Source organism: Oryctolagus cuniculus, chromosome 12, assembly GCF_964237555.1.
Source record: "Oryctolagus cuniculus chromosome 12, mOryCun1.1, whole genome shotgun sequence".
NCBI classification, from domain to species: Eukaryota; Metazoa; Chordata; class Mammalia; order Lagomorpha; family Leporidae; genus Oryctolagus; species Oryctolagus cuniculus.
In genome coordinates, this window is record NC_091443.1 from 71,265,346 (window position 1) to 71,284,317 (window position 18,972).

The 18,972-nt window shown below is 39.2% G+C and overlaps 1 protein-coding gene across 2 annotated transcripts in view; it reads right to left on the reverse strand.

The window, feature by feature from the left end:
* FBN1 (fibrillin 1) overlaps window positions 1–18,972 on the reverse strand; it is a 259,234-nt gene that overhangs the window by 85,264 nt on the left and 154,998 nt on the right. For both annotated transcript variants that reach the window (XM_051822402.2, XM_051822403.2), the window contains exons 14-23: window positions 18,688–18,813; window positions 16,646–16,768; window positions 12,905–13,027; window positions 11,707–11,859; window positions 8,166–8,219; window positions 6,526–6,651; window positions 3,320–3,445; window positions 2,984–3,103; window positions 2,576–2,713; window positions 1,318–1,368 (exon numbers count right to left, since the gene is read on the reverse strand). In XM_051822402.2, the coding sequence (XP_051678362.1) occupies window positions 1,318–1,368; window positions 2,576–2,713; window positions 2,984–3,103; window positions 3,320–3,445; window positions 6,526–6,651; window positions 8,166–8,219; window positions 11,707–11,859; window positions 12,905–13,027; window positions 16,646–16,768; window positions 18,688–18,813 (1,140 nt within the window). The remainder of the gene's footprint in view (window positions 1–1,317; window positions 1,369–2,575; window positions 2,714–2,983; window positions 3,104–3,319; window positions 3,446–6,525; window positions 6,652–8,165; window positions 8,220–11,706; window positions 11,860–12,904; window positions 13,028–16,645; window positions 16,769–18,687; window positions 18,814–18,972) is intronic.

Below are 18,972 nucleotides of genomic sequence, written 5' to 3' on the forward strand. Positions count from 1 at the left end.
TGTACATAGCTGCATAAGACCAGAAGTCTGGAAGTAAATGGAGAAACAGAAACCCAGTCTTCCAAACTAGCAAAGAAATGGCTTGAAGGCGAGCTTAGAAAAAGATCAATCTGAGAATATGTGGACCAGTCAAGAATCTCTTTTCAGAAGTCCTGAGAAGTCTCAGAAAATGTGCACCTAGTGCTAACTCAGCAGTGATCTCAGACTGCTTGATCAATGCCTTGGTGGTCCCCTATTGATTGAGGAGAATCAAAAGACTTTCATATTCATTGACTCGTCATCCGCCTCATCTCTTTCAAAGGTACCAATCCTTCCCAGTTTGCTTAATGAAGAGCAGCATGTTCTCTGCGCTTAATTTGGAAAAATATTCACCATCAAGTTAATCCAAAGAAAGGCACTTACTTGCTAATGCCAAAAAAAGGGGAGCATTAGTTAAGAAACTCAAACACACTGTGTCTCTATTTATAATAAATAACTTCCCAGGCCAGAAACATTTAAAACTTTTTTCTAAATCTTTCCTTGGAAGAAAGCTAGATCTAAATGAGGTTGGGGAGTGTAGACTCTACCTTTCAGGGTTTTGTTGTTGTTGTTGTGGCCACTTATGCTCCAAAATGTGTTGCTGAGGTCAAATAAGTTATTAACAGTGGTCTGGACCAGAGAAGGTCCAAAGGACTCAGTCATCATTTGGAAAGCAAGATCTTGGGTGGGGCTGTAGTGTTCCTCTTTGTTTTAACAGTGAAAAAAACTGTATTTCATCCCACATATGGGACTAATTGCTGTTTTTAAAATTTTTCAGCTGCTGTGTCATGTCAGGTTGTGTTAGTCACCATGACCTATGTCTATGTGGGACTCCGTGAGAAAGAATCATAGCCACTGGAGAGAATCCACGTAGACTTCCAACAAGGAGGCAAGAGAGTACATACTTCCAAATTATCCATGACCATGAAACAAACAAACAAACAAACAAAACCCCAAGGCAAACCAAGAAAAATGCAGATTTTACAGTCTCATAAAAACTTCCTGTTTGTTTTTCTCTTTTGACCGATAATTAGCACTTTGGAAATACAATTGCTCTAGAGTGTGGTCGGCTTAAAACATTCCTAGTCATCCTGTCCTTTGGTCATAGTCATCTGATTCTGGCAATAGCGGAGATACGCTTGTGAAATTAATATCTGTCTGTTCTGCAGTTCTCACTATTTTTTTCCTCTAGTGCATATTTCTCACTGTGAAGTTACATGACCATTTTGACCAGTCCAAGTTAACATGAGCATTCTTCATGCACACAAAAGTGTGTGGTTTATAAATAATCAGAAATACCTTCACATTGTGTTCCTTTAATTCTTGAGTATCCTTTACCACATATGGGATCTGTGGGAAAAAAAAAAAAACCACGACAAATCTGAGATAACAATATCCAGACTTGGTACTTATGACATAGTGTAAGAAACACGAAACAAGACCTGGAACATGAGTTAGATTTTGTTGCTGTGAATAAGCACGAGATAACAAAGTGTTTTGGAAGTTGCATAGGTGAGAAAGAATAATAATGAACTGTCTCCTCAGATAAAGCCCAATTCCTGAAAGATATCTAAAAGATACGCAAATACATCATAGATCATGTAAAGGTGACAGCTTAAGAGTGAAACTGAATATAGATATCTCTCTTACTATTGGCCTGCAGATGGGAATCACATGGTAGGATTACTGTAAACGGAATATGGAAAATACAGTGCAGCACTTGGAGAGCTCACGCCCTGCAGCATTCACACCAAATAAACTCACACATTCACATATCCAAACTCCTGATCAGCAAAGCCATGAGTAAGGCTCTCAAACCTCAGGTTCCCAGAAGATTAGAAGTTCACCCGCAATCCTCATGAAGGTAAGGCATGCATATTAGTTCCTTTACATCAATTAGTTTTTTTGGAAGAAAATTTGCACACATAAAAAGCTAAGGACTCCTAACCATGAGGCTCCAGAGACAGACACAGCCTATAGGAATTGGTACTTCAGAAAGCAACACAAGCTAACCACACTTCAGTTAGAGGAGAACTAACTTAGGCTGGTACTGTGGCATAGTGTGCTAAGTTGCTGGCTGCAGTGCCAGTATCCCATATGGGTGCCGGTTTGAGTCTCAGCTGCTCCATTTCCAATGCAGCTCCCTGCTAATGTGCCTGGGAAAGCAGCAGAAGATGACCAAAGTACTTGGGCTCCTGCACCCACATGGGAGATCCAGATGAAGCTCCTGACTCTCGGCTTCAGCCTCGTCCAGCCCTGGCTGTTGTGGCCATTTGAAGAGTAAACCAGTGGATGGAGGATCTCTCTCTCTCTCTGTCTCTCTGTCTCTCTCTCTGTAATTCTTTCAGATAAATAAATAAATCTTTTTTTTTAAAAAAAGAATTAACTAAATCATATACAATTCTTCTCTTTCACATTTTCCTTATTTTCTGCTCTATTTGTTTCATTGAGGTTATCTGAATTAGATATTTTCCAATAAAAAGAAGGACTGGGTTCCCCATTCTATGCAAAGCAAGCAGAGCAATGGCATAAGAATTCTACCATCTGTTCCTCTTACCAACTTGGCATATGGTACATGGGCTTCCCCAGGCAGCTCCGAGGGATGAGCAGCACTGGGACTTTAAGGTGGCTCCATTGATGTTGATCTCACACCGCCCATCAATGACAGTCTGCCAGCAAGTACCCTTGATGGTTTCTGTAAAAAGAATAATAATAATTAACAGAGTTAATGGAATTTATATCAAAAATTAAAACATGCATATTGCAATTACAAGATAACATATGAAATAACATACAATGATCATTTTTTTAAAAACTTTATTTTTCATAAATACAATTCTAAGAATATTGTGATATTCCCCGATCATTTTTAAGGTTCATTCACACAACTCTTTTGCAGTAAAAGCTGACTATAGTGTACAAGCATTAATAAACATAGAAAAATCATTCTCAGTAAGATAAATACCTATACAGATGGTTTTTGTTGGATCCAAAGTACTTTCAGAAGAACATTCACAAATGAAAGAGCCTGGGCTGTTCTTGCAGACTCCATTAATGCAAGGACTTGATTCACATTCATCAATGTCTGAAACAAAAACAGGTCAGCATTACTGCTAACAGCTAGTCGGGTAAATACCATCAGTGGCTTACAAAGCATACACAAGTGCCGTTTGGAACAGAATTTTAACTAAGCTGACATAACTGTCTAAAATAGAAGTGAATCCAATTTATTCTTCAAGTTTTCTAATGATATTCCAAAAGGCAGCAAAGCATATAGTATGAAAATAAAAATATCATTTACCTTCACAGGTTTTTAGGTCAGGTTTGTATATAAATCCCTTGGGGCAGGTACAGACAAAACTCCCAGGAGTGTTTCTACATTGTCCATTGTCACAGAGAAGACTGTTCAGTACACATTCATTAATATCTGGAAAGTCAATGAAAATTAACATGTAAAGGAGCCCATCCATTGAGTACAATCTCTTTCCCCTTTTTGGTTAGGTCTTTAAAGTCATAATGATATGATCAATTTAAGCAAAGAAGTGACACTTCTGGACCATTCATTTTTGCTTAAATCACCTCATTTTGGGGAAAAAAAAGAGACTTGATTTGGTTATTTAACTAGACATCGACATAGCCTAATGTCACTAGACAGCAATTAACTTCTTTCTTTAGCAGGAAGAAATCCCAGATTTTCTGGAAATCATTCATCTTCACCTTATATAACTGCTTTATTGTTTCACAACTGAAAGGATTAATCATACTGACTTAAAGACCTAAATAAATATTTAGAAATTGTGGCCCATTTTGATATATGTTAGTTCCAGGATAGGTGTTTCCTCCTTAGCATAATTTAAGTAGCCTCCAGTTACGTTTATAAAACCTGAAGCAGTCTGCAGAGTTTACAACTGTTTTGGGAAATTTAGCCTCATAATTTAGAGAGCTGAGGAAAATTCCTCACTCTCAGGTGAATAACACACCCGTCTGAAGCACAACCCAACTTTAAGGTAATACTTAGATAATTTAGGAAATACAGAAATTAAGTAGCTTGTCCTGTCTCTTTGAGCTAAATTGCACCACGCAGCCCACAGATTTGGCTAGATGTTCTTAAGGTTTTTTGTTTTGTTTCTAATAGATTGACAGCTTCTGATTAGATCTCATTGGATCAGTAAGTTAGCAGCCCTAACATAAAAGATTCACAAATTAAGCACCATGGAACTGCATGTATGGTTCACAGTAGTAGATACACTTGAATCAGCAACACACTTATTTCCCACACTTAAAACGTTGGAAAGTCAAGTATAAAGTGACATTGGCTGAGCAAACAACATGCTGAGAATTCTATCAAAATGATCTGTAAAATGCTAACACTTTCCTAAAGGGTACTCAGCCCCAGAGGACTTCAAATGGTAAAGTAAGGAACTTCCTGAATAAAAGAAAGTGGATATGAGGGTAGGAACTTCCTTGGGGCCGGCATTGTGGTTTAACAGGTAAAGCCGCCACCTGCAAGGCCGACATACCATATGGGCGTCCATGTGAGTCTCAGCTGCTCCACTTCCGATCCAGCTCCCTGCTAATGTGGCTAGGAAAGTAGTGGAAGATAGACCAAGTCCTCGGGCCCCTGCACCCACATGGGAGACCCCCATGAAGCTCCTGGCTTCGACCTGGTCTAGCCCCAACCATTGCAGCCATTTGGGGAGTGAACCAGTGGATGGAAGATCTGCCTCTGCCTGTCTCTCTCTCTCCTCCACTCTCTCTGTAACTCTGACTTTCAAATAAATAAAATAAATCTTAAAAAAAAAAAAAAGAAGGAACCTCCTTTTCTTGAGTCAGAAGAGACAGTGACTCTTACTAGATGGGAGACAGTGGAGACCAGCACTGGGCAAACAGTTGTTCTTTCCTAGATTACGTGTTGAAAGAATGAAAATTAAGACTTCTGTCTGTATTTCAATCTGCATCAACTCTGAATAATTACATGTTCTGAAGACTTAGACCAGTACTATTCAAACATAGCCACTAAAAAGAAGCACCAGTAGCAGAAGAAAGTCCTAACTCCATACAGCCCTAAAAAAAAGTAAAAAACTCTATTTGAGGTCTCCTATTTCAGCTTAAAGGTTATTAATGTTCATCATACTCCAATAAGGGTATGCTTTTTTGAATGTAAAAATTTGTTTTGCCTGCAAGTCAAGAAGAAGAACCATTTTACACGTGGGTTTTGGTGCATGCTGATGTATTCCCCCGAATATTAATATCTTGGTTTTAGAAGACAACATCAGGAGATCTAAGGTAGTCTGTTATAACTAAACTACAGAATGGACAATGTGCTCCAGAAATCATTAGTCTGGGCACCTGGAAAATGAAGAAGAAACAATGCTGACCGTTTCCTTCTCAACGAAATGATGTATTTAGTTACTGGCTGGTACTTGTCAGAGTACCAAAAATGGTATATATTAAACCTAAAGGAGAGTAGTTTACACTGAAAGTAACCTGTGTTTTATCTGATTAAATCTAATAAGTAGTTGGGAAAAGAGTGGCTTCTCTGTCAGCAAATTAGGGATGACTTTTGTAGCCACATTATTTTCATTATATATATAATCTCTCTCGCTCTCTCTCTCTTTTTTTTTTTTTTTTTTTTTTGACAGGCAGAGTGGATAGTGAGAGACAGAGACAGAGAGAAAGGTCTTCCTTTTGCCGTTGGTTCACCCTCCAATGGCCGCCGCGGATCAGCACCGTGCTGATCCGAAGGCAGGAGCCAGGTACTTCTCCTGGTCTCCCATGGGGTGCAGGGCCCAAGTACTTGAGCCATCCTCCACTGCACTCCCGGGCCACAGCAGAGAGCTGGCCTGGAAGAGGGGCAACCGGGACAGAATCCGGCACCCCGACCGGGACTAGAACCCGGTGTGCCAGCGCCGCTAGGTGGAGGATTAGCCTATTGAGCTGCGGCGCCGGCCTCTCTCTTTTTTTAAGATTTATCCATTTTACTTGAAAGAGTAACACAAACACAAAGAGAGAAGGAGAGGCAGAGAGAGAGAGAGAGAGAGAGAGAGAGAGAGAGGGCTTCCATGAGTTTCCATCTGCTGGTTCACTCCCCACTTGGCCGCAATGGCCGGAGCTGCATTGATCAGGAGCCAGGAGCCTCTTCCCAATCTCCCACAAGGGTGCAGGGGTCCAAGGACTTGGGCCATCCTCCACTGTTTTCTCAGGCCATAATAGAGAGCCGGATCGGAAGTGGAGAAGTCAGGTCTCGAACCAGCGCTCATACAGAATGCTGGCATTGTAGGTGGTGGCTTCACCCACCACGCCACAGCGCCGACCCCGGATCTTCTCCTTGATGGATTGAATCTGACATGTGATTAGATTCCAATATCTAAATCTTGTTATTCAAGACATATATGTCACATTGATATTTAAATTGCAGTATGTCCAGTCCTGTAAGTTACTCAAGGGACGTTTCTTTCAAGCAACAAAAGAAGGAAGGCATTATGGATGAAATGTGAACCTTCTTACCAACACAGTTTTTCCCAGTTATATCCACTTCATATCCTGAATTGCAAATACACTTGTAGGTTCCTCGGAGATTTTCACAAATACCATTAGGGCAAATATCAGGATCCAGCGCACATTCATTTATATCTGCACCACAAAACAAGTTTAAAATCAGTAACATTCTAAAATAAATTCCAATCAACATCTAAAAATAACATTAAAATAAATACAATGACTTCCAGACCTCTTCAAAAAAACAAAGATTTCACTTGGAAGAGAAAGCTTGATCCCTTTTCTCACTGTAAAATATTCTTAGTTCTGAGAAAACTCTTTTCTTCCATCAGACCCTGAAAGGGACTTGGCAGCTGCACTGAAATTACATGATTACCAATACTTAATCAAGCTGAAAGAGACTGCCTGGACTTCCCTTGGCCCAAGCACCAACATGAAAAATAGATCAGCTGCATAGCCCAAGTCCCTACAACTGGTCCCTTGACCATCAACTCCTTCCTAGTCAACCTGCTTTGCACACTGCCACCATTCATGTCCCAAAAACTAGGTAGTTATGCCATTCCCATCGTCAAACTCTTGTTATGGTCCTCTTCATTGTGTGTGGGAATGCATGGGGAAGCCCTCTTTGGTGGTCAGAGCCAGTTCAAACCAAAGCCCCTGCTGCTCCTCCCTGATGAGACTGGGTCCTCCCTCCCAGCTCACAGACTGAGAGCTCTAGCAGGGCAGGAGAGTGCACAATGACCATCAGTGAATGCAGTCCCAAACTCTGGCCCCAGACTCTTCTGTAAAACAGAGCTAACGTTCACCTTCTTCTCTAAATCCCTATCACAATTTGTATTTATTCTCCACTTTTCCATTATGAATTTCCTTACTTCTCCTTTTCCCTCCTTCAAACATCCCCTCTCCTTCTCATCTTCATTCAGACAAAATGATGTCATGTAATGAATCATGTTGAATGAACTGACAATCCATTCAGCCAGTTCATTTTTTTCTCAGAACTTTCCTGAATCAAATCATATAGTTCTATACTAATTAGATAATCTCTTCCTCTTTCTGTCAACTATTTTTACACTTGTTCCAATTCTCCTTTTTAACTTTCATTCCTTTGATCCACTGATACCATTATGATATCAATATTTGTCTAGTTCTAACTCTTGAACATAAATATTTCATTTTCTTCCAACTCAGTTAACTGCTCTCACTGCTGGCTAGAACACATGAAATGGCTCCCTACTGCCATCTTGTAATGACTGAGCCCTTGAAGTAAAGAAATCATTCAGAACGTATATGGATAATAGTTCAACCAGTCCATAATCCTCAATTAAACTTGACAGTAGAAAACTCAAAGGAAAGCCAGGCTGCCCTGTCTCAAGAATAAGCAACCTCAGTTCACAATCAACCAGCCTGGAGTAGTGTCCAGCCCCTTCGGAAACTAAGCCCTACACCTGCACAGCAACCCCAGAACCCACTGGACCACAGTCACTCTGCTATCAGGCTTCTCAGCACCCAAGTTATATCATGCAGTGATAGTGAGAGATGGAGTCAGGCCACACTGGTATCAGAGGAACAACAGGAAACCCACAGGGTTTCTGGCCCCACACTGCCCCAAGCACATGCTTAAAGTAGTAAATTCTGAACCGAATCCTTACCGCTGCCTGCGGACGTCATTCCTGGCCCACTGCTGCAGAGTGCCTGGTATTCCGCTGCAATAAATTAACAGATAGTAAATGATCCCCTTGTTTGCAGCACAGGTCGATCTTGCCCTTGGCTTTGCACACATCATTTCCTCCAAAGTGAGTAGAACCAAAATAAAGTGCTAACAGCAAAGAAGGCATCCCCTGGGAGGGGTCACCTTTGCATCAGGCTCCCATATTAAAGGCTCCACATCACTGAAGAAAATGACTTTTAAGGACATAGGCGAGTTACAGCCAATCCCTGTGCAAAGCACTTTCGGAAAAGGTATTTTTTGTACAACTTGATTTTGCTCACCAGGGAACACTTTACACTTAGAGTGAAATGTGCCTGTTGAATGTGGTTTCTTAACTGTTAATAAAACTTTCTCCCACCATCTTGGGAATAATTTTGTTTCTCAGTGCTAGCTGTTTTTTCAGTACAATCAAGTTCTTAACATTTCCTCATTTCTCTGCAAATTCTGTAGCCTGGTCTCACAAGAACAACATAGTATTTATTCTTGCTTGAAGTGTATTCTTAAAGTTAATGTTTATAAGAATGACGTCTTCTGTGACAAATCCTTTGGGACAGTATTGCTTAAATGTTAAAACTGAGATCTCATTGAACCAACTAAGGTATAGACATGTTCCCAAATTTGTGATAGAATCAGATTCTGTTTCTTAAAGCTAAATAATGCTTTATAGACAATTATAGTTAATATTTAGATGAACGTGAAAATGGAAAACTAACTGGAGTCATACTTCGAGGAAAAGAAATTAAAGTGTCCCTTTAGGTGCTGGTGGTTTCTGGCAGCCACAGTTTCATGGTGAAATGCAAATCGCTTATGTGTAGGTGGAAAGAGGACTGGATATTAGGAATGGGCCTTCCTGCAGAGGATGGCTGGACTTCGGTGCTAAAGCCAGTAGTTCTGACACTCTGCACGCCAAAGAATTGCACTCTTAGGACAGCGGACACAAGTGAGTTATACAAACAAAAAATGAAGGCTGCTCCTCTTCTAACAAATGCTAATTTGAGAAAAGCTGTGGAAATGTTAAAAGATTGTACAAAGGGCCAAATGCTTGAAAGCCTGAAATATGTCTTCTTTATTCTCTCACATCAGCCCTTAAAGCACTCATGAAATAACACGAGTAACAAAAACCAAAATCATGCCAGTTTTGTAAAAAGTAATCTTACAGTTCATTTAGATTACCTGATGCTTGTCTAAGTGGAAGCAAATTACTGTTGCCAGAGTTTTCCATTTGGGCAGCATCTGATACTAGACTATGCTTTGCTGTGAGTTCAAATCATCGTGGGTTTGAATGGGGATAACAAGGTTTGTTTATTACTAGGGGTCTCGGGAGCCAGTTATTTGCTTTTTAGTTTCCTCTTTCATGAACTGAGGGTAATCACACTTGTTAAATGGTAGGTCTACAGATTTAATAATATGTAAATGTGTGCAGTTCACGTACTGAGTGAGTGGAAGGTGTTGCAGGGCTAACTTATGGGAGTGCTGTGGAGATGGTGGCACAGGGCACATGAGAATTGCACTCCTGTGGGTTCGATGGACTGGTTTATGTGAGGAGTAAATGCCATTATGTGAAGACTGAAGAAGAGGGCTTGCTGACCCACTGGGAATCCACTTCTGCAGCCAGGAAGGAAGAGCTGCAGCTGCAGCTTGCTAGACTTGCAATGTGCAAAAATGAGCTTTTCATGCTGCACCATTGGGATTTCCTAATCAGCTGACTAAAGGCAGTCCTGGAGATTTTTTTAGTATGCCTTTTAAGAATTCTACTTCTCTTTTGAAATTAGGGATATCCTACTTCTGGATCTTGTATGATTGGCATTTTCAGAGAGATACAGAAACCAGACTGAACGCAATCTCTTCCACAGGTAGACCGTTACTGCGTGAATTCATCCAAATGTAAAAAGAAATTACTGGAACTCAAGCTTAACTCTGTTAAGATTTCCTGCTAAAGAAATATGGCCTCTTTTGACTGTCTTTTCCTAAACCCACGTTGTTGCCCTGTGTAACATCAGAATTCTTTGGAGATGCGCCTGGTCCAGAGGAAACAGTAAAGGCCAAGAATTCTATGCACCAAAGAGTTGAGATTCTGTCTTGGCTCTGTATTCCTTCAGTATGTGAACAAATCACCTATTCTTATGTTTGCTGGTTTTCATGATTCCATTCTGTCTTGTAAATTCAAAGTATGTAAGAAAACTACTTTGAAAAATTAGCATGACATATAAAAGGATGATATTAGTAAGATACAGCTATAAAGTTATATGGAAGTATCTTTAATAGAATATTTGTATATAATTGAAGTACTGTAAACATTAAACATTTAATTGATTATCATACATAAAATGATAATTTGTATATTATTCAGCAGATGAAGTAATCAGTCATAACAGTCATATTAAAGGTGTCTTAACTGATATCCTCATTTCTTTTAAAGTCTTCCATTTAACTTTCTTTAGTTAATTTCTAATTTTTTTAATTTCTAATGCTATAATTTCAAAGACTATCATTTTAAAAATAATAAGTCTTCAAAATTTATGGGTCAATGTTTAATTCATTTTCTTTAAGGCAAGAATGAACAGACTGAGTCTTGGATGTAAATCAACCACAAAGAGCTACATGTTTTATTTAATATTAATATAACCCTAGGAAATTAGGAATCAACTGCCAACCTGCCCTGGAGTTGTGTTCAGATACTATCGATCTAATTGTGATACATTATCTTTGCCTTACAAATGGAACTGACAACTGGAGAGGACCTCCTGGAGGATTCTAAGGCAGCTCATTTTGCAGATGAGAAGACTAAGGCTTCCTTCTTTCATATTACTGTATTTTTATAATTGTGTTCAATGTAAGCCATTTCAAATTCTTTTGAAGGTAGATGAGAAAAACTCCTCAATAAGCAAAAATCCACAAAGAACTAAACCCCCAATTAACTAACTTGTCTGCCTGTGGGCTGGAGTGCAGAACTCCAACTTGCTGTCCAGTTCTCTTCATAACTACACCACTCCACCTCAGCTGCAGAAAAACACCATTTCCCTAAGTTTGAATAAAACCATTTGAAGAAAGCACACCAAAATCAACACGAAAGACGCGAACAAAATTCACAAATGGCCTTCCAGAAAACTGTTGGAAATATTCAGATAACCTGAGAAGTATTTACTTTTATACTGTGTAAAATTTTGCTTTTATAATAGTCAATTCCTGTAAAGTGCAAAATCACAAAACTACTTTAGGTAACAAGACATGTTGCATGTATTTCAGAGTGTGAATATCATTGAGGTGGGGAGTTCATACGGGAGACATGAATGCACTGCCTATTCTAAATGACTGAGGATTGGGTGAGAAGCCTGAGACTAGACACTGGCCGGCCTTTGCCAAGACCTCAAGATGTGTGATGTACTGACAGCATAACGCTGTCTTTCCGTGTGACTTATTTAAGAGCCAAGATTGCAAATTGTGGCAGAATCTAAGCAGCACAACCTCAGTGATACACATACCTGAATTCTGTGCAGGACACGGCTGGCAAGGCTCCCCAAATGCATACTCGGTGCTGGCACAGCAGCATTCAGACTTAGTAACAGCACCAAACAAGGGTTTGACACACTGGCCTCTCTTGTATCCACCGTAGCATGTGCTCCGCATGTGGGTGTCTAAATAGGAAGAAGCATCTATCAACACACTGTCACTTAAAACAGATGAAAAACCCTCAGGTCAAAGTTGAAACTGGTTTTATTTATCCATCATCTCTGTTCTAACGCATAGAGAATGCCTCTGATACTAGGGTTCAATAGAAAGAAAAAAGCAAACACAAAAATATATATAGCTCCAAGCACTGGAGGGTAAAGGGCTACACTCAGGTTTTTTTAGAGGTCCTTAAGTGTTGCAGTTACATCTTACTCAATTTTGTCTTTCTCAGGCCTACGCAGAGCAGATACCTAATAAATGCTGAATTAATGATGGATGAATGTGGAGTCTCATCCAATGATAAGTAAGACTTGTATTAGGAAAGTGGCCTATCCCCAAATAAATACGCAATTACTAAATTTATAAATTAGGAGTACTTTCTAAAAAAAAGAGTGAAAGTCTAATCTGTAAAATGTTCCGTATATAAATCTGTAACTGTTGGTCAACTACGCAGTGTTATCTTTACCACCAGTGAAAGAGTTTCCAGCTACACCCAATCATTTCCCAATTCCAAGGGATTACTGAATGTCTGTCTTAAAAATAATATGGATAAAGTTTGCATCTACTTCTCAACAATTCTTGTACTTTTATAGAGCCACACAAAACTACTGTCATACACATTTCTGGATTATTCTTGCTATCTTTTATATCTGTACTTCTCTCGGACATTTAATTCTCTCTCAAATGTTCACTGTGAGATAATCAGCATAAACAGGGCCATTATCAGCAAAGGTGGGCTGGAGAAAATTGAGGACTACTATGTGATTAGGGGAAAGAGGAAAGAAGAAGAGGAGCAGAATTCCTTTGCTTTGCATCTATCCCAGCTCATCTTTCATTCCTTAAAGTAACATCATATTTATGCAAGGAGAAAACAGATCCTGTTGGTTTGTTGCTCAGTAATTAATTATTCATTAATCCTCAGTTACAGTAGACTGCTTCTATGATTAGTGGGACCTATTGATTGCTAGAGGGTTGTCTTCTAACAGAAGTGTAGCCACAGCGTTTTCTTACCGACACACACACGTCCATCCAGACCCACGGCCAGTCCAGGGAAACATTCACATCGGTAGGAGCCATCAGTGTTCACGCAGCGTCCATTCATGCAGATCCCAGGTGTTTCACACTCATTAATATCTGTGGTAGACAGAGGCATGCATTAAAAATGAAGTGACTTGAATTTAAAATTATAACACGTTTACAATTATTTATAACACTTGACAAAGGGGAAGATGGAAATCAAAAGGCAACATAAACAAAAATAACTCAATGCGATTCATTTTCATTTCCCATTGAATGTACGTAGCAAAATCAAGAAATTAACTATTGAGCCTATTACTCTGCATAAAAAGCTACTTCAGTAAAATCCTAGGAGTTTTTTTTTTTAATTCATTTAAAATAAGAATCAGAATCTTGATGTGAATGGAAGGGGAGAGGGAGTGGGAAAGGGGAGGGTTGTTGGTGGGAGGGACGGTATTGGGGGGGGAAGCCATTGTAACCCATGAGTCGTACTTTGGAAATTTATATTCATTAAATAAAAGATAAAAAAAAAATAAGAATCAGAAACTCAAGAACGGAATTGGAGGAAGAAGAAAAATGACTGCTGAACAATGGTTTTGTGTGCTGCATGAATCGGTCAGAAACCTCGCCTGAAAAGCAACCGTATCCTTGTCCTCAGCAGGAAGTGTTTCCTGTTGGTATTCAACACCCAGATTGATGTCCATTCCAGTATCTGCTACCCCTTAGCTCTCTGGGACAATTACCCTACCATGAAGAGATGTACAACTAAAGCCTTGATGGAAAATCGTAGAAAAGGAATAAATGATTTTAACGACCTTCCTTGGCCAATATAGTACTACAAGCAAATGGAATCTGGCAGAGATGTCTTCCTCAAACATTACGAGTATTTTATAGTATCACAAATATATATTTAGGTAGTTTTGGTAAAGAATTTATTGGATGCATGCTAATAATAGTGAAATTTTTCTCTCTCAAAATGGGGAAATAGAAAAGGTACCAAAATTGTCTTTGGGAAAACGTGTGATACTTAGAAGCTAGTCACTTTTATAGCAACTCCTTTTAGAATACACTCATGCAGCTTGTGTATGTGACCATTTTCTTTCTTCTGACCTTAAAAAGGCAAATTGAGAGTAAAACACCTCCACGCTTTACTTAGCTTGTGTTGTTTGGCACAAAATACATTCAGATGGTCCAAGATTCTGTGTACAGATTGTATTTAAAACAGCAGTTACATTTAAGTACATGAACTCAAATTGGTTCAGCTACTCTGGCCATTTTTTTGGTCAAGAGGAGACCTACAGTAAAACAGTGGGACTGTAGTTTAAGAAGCAACACAATAGCTTTTTAACAGGCACAGAGATGTACTGTAGGTCCATTACTGAGTCAGCAGCCTCAATTCTTAGGAAGTGATTGGAGAAGCCATATTTTTCATCAGATCACATAACTACAAAAAAGTGTAAATTAACTGTATTTTAAATGAGCATTGTTGATTCTGCATTGAACAATCACATCTTTGTGGGCTCAGAACCAAGACTTAGGGCTAAGTGAAAATCTTGTCCGTGGCACAAAGAGAAAAACTATAGAAAGGAAGAATTTCGGCCAACGCCGTGGCTCAATAGGCTAATCCTCTGCCTGCGGCGCCAGCACACCGGGTTCTAGTCCCGGTTGGTGTGCTGGATTCTGTCCCAGTTGCCCCTCTTCCAGGCCAGCTCTCTGTTATGACCCGGGAGTGCAGTGGAGGATGGCCCAGGTCCTTAGGCCCTGCACCCGCATGGGAGACCAGGAAAAACACCTGGCTCCCGGCTTTGGATCAGCGTGGTGCGCCGGCTGCAGCGCGCTGGCCACAGAGGCCATTGGAGGGTGAACCAACGGCAAAGGAAGACCTTTCTCTCTGTCTCTCTCTCTCTCACTGCCCACTCTGCCTGTCAAAAATTAAAAAAAAATAAAATATAAAAATAAAAAATAGAAAGGAAGAATTTCAGCATATAAGGGATTATTTTCTTATTTCTTCCTTGAGTCTTATTTTAATATGTGTATTTTATGCCCTATACACTAGCAAAAGAAGACACAGATAACAATACAGATATCTCTCTGTCTCTTCCTCTTTCTTCTTTAAACCAGAATGCTAAAGTCAGAGCACATCATTGAAATCTTCAGCACTCTTAAATGAATGGAACAATCCATTTATTGATAAGAGACTATTTCACTGGTTATCAACAGTTGCCAAACCTGCTTTCATCGATGAGGTCACACTGTCTTCTGAAATAGCATTATCTATTGGCTATACTTAATCCTGAGAGGCTGCACCAGGTCACCAGTGCCTGTCGGCACTGGAAGTGAACCTCAGTGTGCTTTGTGTATCAGCACAGAGTATGTGTTCTTGCAGAAAGTTTGCTCACAAAGGGGCTTTCACATTTCCTTCTGTTATTTTGTTTGGAAGCCTAATTCCAAATATTTCAGCAATCATTCCTTCCCTTTTCCTTTTTACTTGTAGAACACCTAATTTGCAAAGTCTGACACTTTGTTTTAGGCTGTCTTACATTGTAGAATATTTCTGTGTGTTAATCCTGTCTTCCTATATAAGTTTCTCCCAGCACTGGACTCAAAAGTACAGAAACCATTTTCCTGCTTCAAATGGAAAAGTTCAACTGTTTTTCCCTTGCTGTGAAGACAGATCTGCACAATATTAAGAGCCATTGATGTGAAGGTCATAGAGAATGTAAGTAAACAGCCAAGGGCTAGAAGCTCATATAACCTGAAGAGAAAGCACATCTTGCCAAGGACTTAATAAAATAAAGCTTTCTTCCCTAACACCTTTCCCAAAGGTGCCCACTAGGGACACTCAAGGAAGAAGCACCAAAGGACTTTGCCCTGCTTTCTCAACCTTCAATAGCCTGGTGCTCTACACTTGTGTATCTGAAATTATGAACAAGTGCTCTAACTATAGAATTTTAGCAGATTTGCTGGACCTGTTTTGAATAAAAGATTCTTACAGAAGAATAGCTCCAGATTTAGTGCCTAAGAGCAGTAGTCATTTACCCTCAACTACATAAGGCAGGGTTCTTCTCAGGACCCCAATTTTCAACAGCACAAATAAACATTCCTCATTTTTGCTTCAATACCTCGGATAATGAGATTATTTCAAAATGTACCAGGCTAAACAGTAGACTTTGGTTTATTTCTCGTATATAATCCTGCTTTCTTTTTTGCTTATGTAATTAGCTAAAACCTAAACAAGTTGTCCATGGGAAAAAAAAAAAATCTCTGTTTCTCAAGATACCTGGAGGAAATCTTGAGAGAGCTCACTGCAGATAAAGAGGGTTTACGATGTTGTCCACAGAAGAAGTTGTAAGAGGCAGCAAAAGACAGCCACCAAGAAGCCTACACGCCATTGCTCCCCAGTGGGAAAGAAGAAGCAGATCTGAGCTTATTGAGAAAGATGTTCACTCCTTTTGGAAGACCAGTTGGCAGTGCGGCTTATTTATATGCTATGTAGCCTTTCAGCCTCCTCTGGGGAGACCGCAAACGCCTGTTCTGAAATAAGAACAGCCTTCTGGGCATAAACTGTAGCTCTTTGGATGGCTCAAGTTTTAGAAGAAGTTCCAGTCAGGTTTCCTAAACCAAAATTAGGGACATTTTAAATGGGGAGAATCAGTAAGGAAAATAGAACCGCTAAACAGTCTAGAGAAGAGAAAATGCAGGTGAATAAAACGGATTCAGTTTTATAGCACAAACCTTTGCAATAACGCCCATCTGAGGCCAGCTGGAATCCAGGTTTGCAAATGCATTTAAAACTACCATCTTCATTGATACACATCCCATTAAGGCACATGTTCCGTATGCTGCATTCATCCATGTCTGAGAAAATGCAAAAGATATATTTTCTTACTAGCAGAAGAGTAAATTTACAAGGATGAATATAATTCTGTTTCTTCACACTTCTTTCTTTTTAAAAATTATGACCTGAGGCTACTTTTCACCTAAATTATATCATACAAAGAGAAGAGGGGCCATATGAAATATCTATTTCAAGTTTTGACATGTGCATGTAAATTCTAGGGCTAGAAATATATGAGGATATTTCAGGAAAATGGAATTATAAGATGTTTATTTTGGTGCTAGAAAAATTCAGATTATATGCATATACACACAATTTATATAAATCTAAATGTGTGCATACATAAATTTGACCCAACAGAAGTTACCAGGATCTATTTTAGGAAAAGCAATTTGTTCCTAAAATTGTTTTTCATTTTCTGAATTTTTCCAAACTGAAAAATTACTGATGGGCATATTTATTCCATAGATTCTTATTCTTTCTAACATACTGACAATGAAAATAAAATGAAAACTAAGACTAGCGGAATTTGAAATGTACTTATAAAAGCTACAGCCTGATTCTTTACAAAGTAGAAATCAGAAGGCAGCTTGTAATTTGGAACAATTTCAAAGAGAGATAAAAAAATGGATTTTTTAAAATGCAAGGTGTGAGTGTGCATTAAAGCCACACCAGCTAACTCACAACTCCCAGACCATATGGACCATTCTTTACATTCAGCAGTATGTTATTTTACTGAGTATTATTAGCCTGCTCTTCTAGACTCGATGTGTTTTCACTTAGAGGCTTTAGTCAGACCAAAGTAATTTATGACTTTTTTCCTTTCTTTTTTTTTTTTTTTAAACAGGATTCTACCCCAACTGAGAATTTTGGCATTAAGTCTTTGAATTGAATCACTGAGATAATATTCTGCCAAAAATGTTTCTAAGAACAATTTTGGAATTCTTTTAATGTATGAATAGATTCCTGGGACCTTTCCCAAAGACATTGGGAAACACGATAAGGAACATTCTTCACTTTTTGCTAAAGGTCTATGTGGTAAAACTCATCAATAATAGTCATATTTGCTATTCGGGAGAAAATATGGCAGGGGAAAAAGACAAAAAGTTTGAAGCAAGCCAATTCGAAATGAGGTGATTAATTCAAGAAGCAATTATAAAAGGCTGGCTCTTAATAGTAAATGTTTCTCTTCAGCAAATTTCACATTTTCAGATATTGATTAGTTATATGTTATTACTGGAAAGACACTTTGGACATAAGGATTATTAGTGACTGCAGTATGTATGAGCTTAGGTATGTCCTATTTTTTAAAAAAAAATACTCAAATTGGGATTGTCTAAAACTAGAAAGTAATGACTTATGCTTTAAAATTTCCATCACCACCAGGAATCCTTAAGTGGCAAATTTTCTCAGTATATTAAAATGTGATTTGACTCACAAATATGTGATTTAAAGATATGAAGATTATGGAAGATCAGGCTTGCCTCTCAATTAAGAAAATGGAAAATATGGTACTTGATACTCTGTCCTTTCACTTAATCTTTAGTGTGGTCTTCTTAAAGACTCCTTAGGGGGCCAGCACTGTGGCATAGCAGGTAAAGCCGCCACCTGCAGTGCTGGCATCCCAAATGGGCGTCAGTTCGAGTCCCGGCTGCTACACTTCCGATCCAGCTCTCTGCTATGGCCTGGGAAAGCAGTGGAAGATGGTCCACGTCCTTGGGCCCCTCACTCTTGGCTCCTGACTTTGGATCATCCCAGCTCTAGCCATTGCAGCAATCTGGGGAGTGAACCAGCGGATGGAAGACCTCTCTCTCTCTCTGTGCCTTTCCTTCTTTCTGTGTGTAACTCTTTCAAATAAATACATAAATCTTTTTTTTTAAAAGACTCCTGAGATTGCAGCAATGGCAAAAGAGGGATAAAATGATTGCACTGTTGTTACCTTCACAGTTCCTTCCATCTCGTGTGACGTGAAAGCCCGCGTTACACACGCAGTGGAAACTGCCATCCGTGTTGATGCAACGTCCATTACTGCAGATCCGGCCATTCTGTAAACATTCATCAATGTCTAAATCAAAGTTAAAAGGGAATAAAGAGCTGTAATTAAGGGATTTAAAATTATGTTACTTCTTCCTTCTCCATTCTCAAACTAATGATCTCAGTCTTTGGATCTAATTATTTAATAAGTTTGGGTATCAAACAATATGATGCTTAGGATGATCAGAGT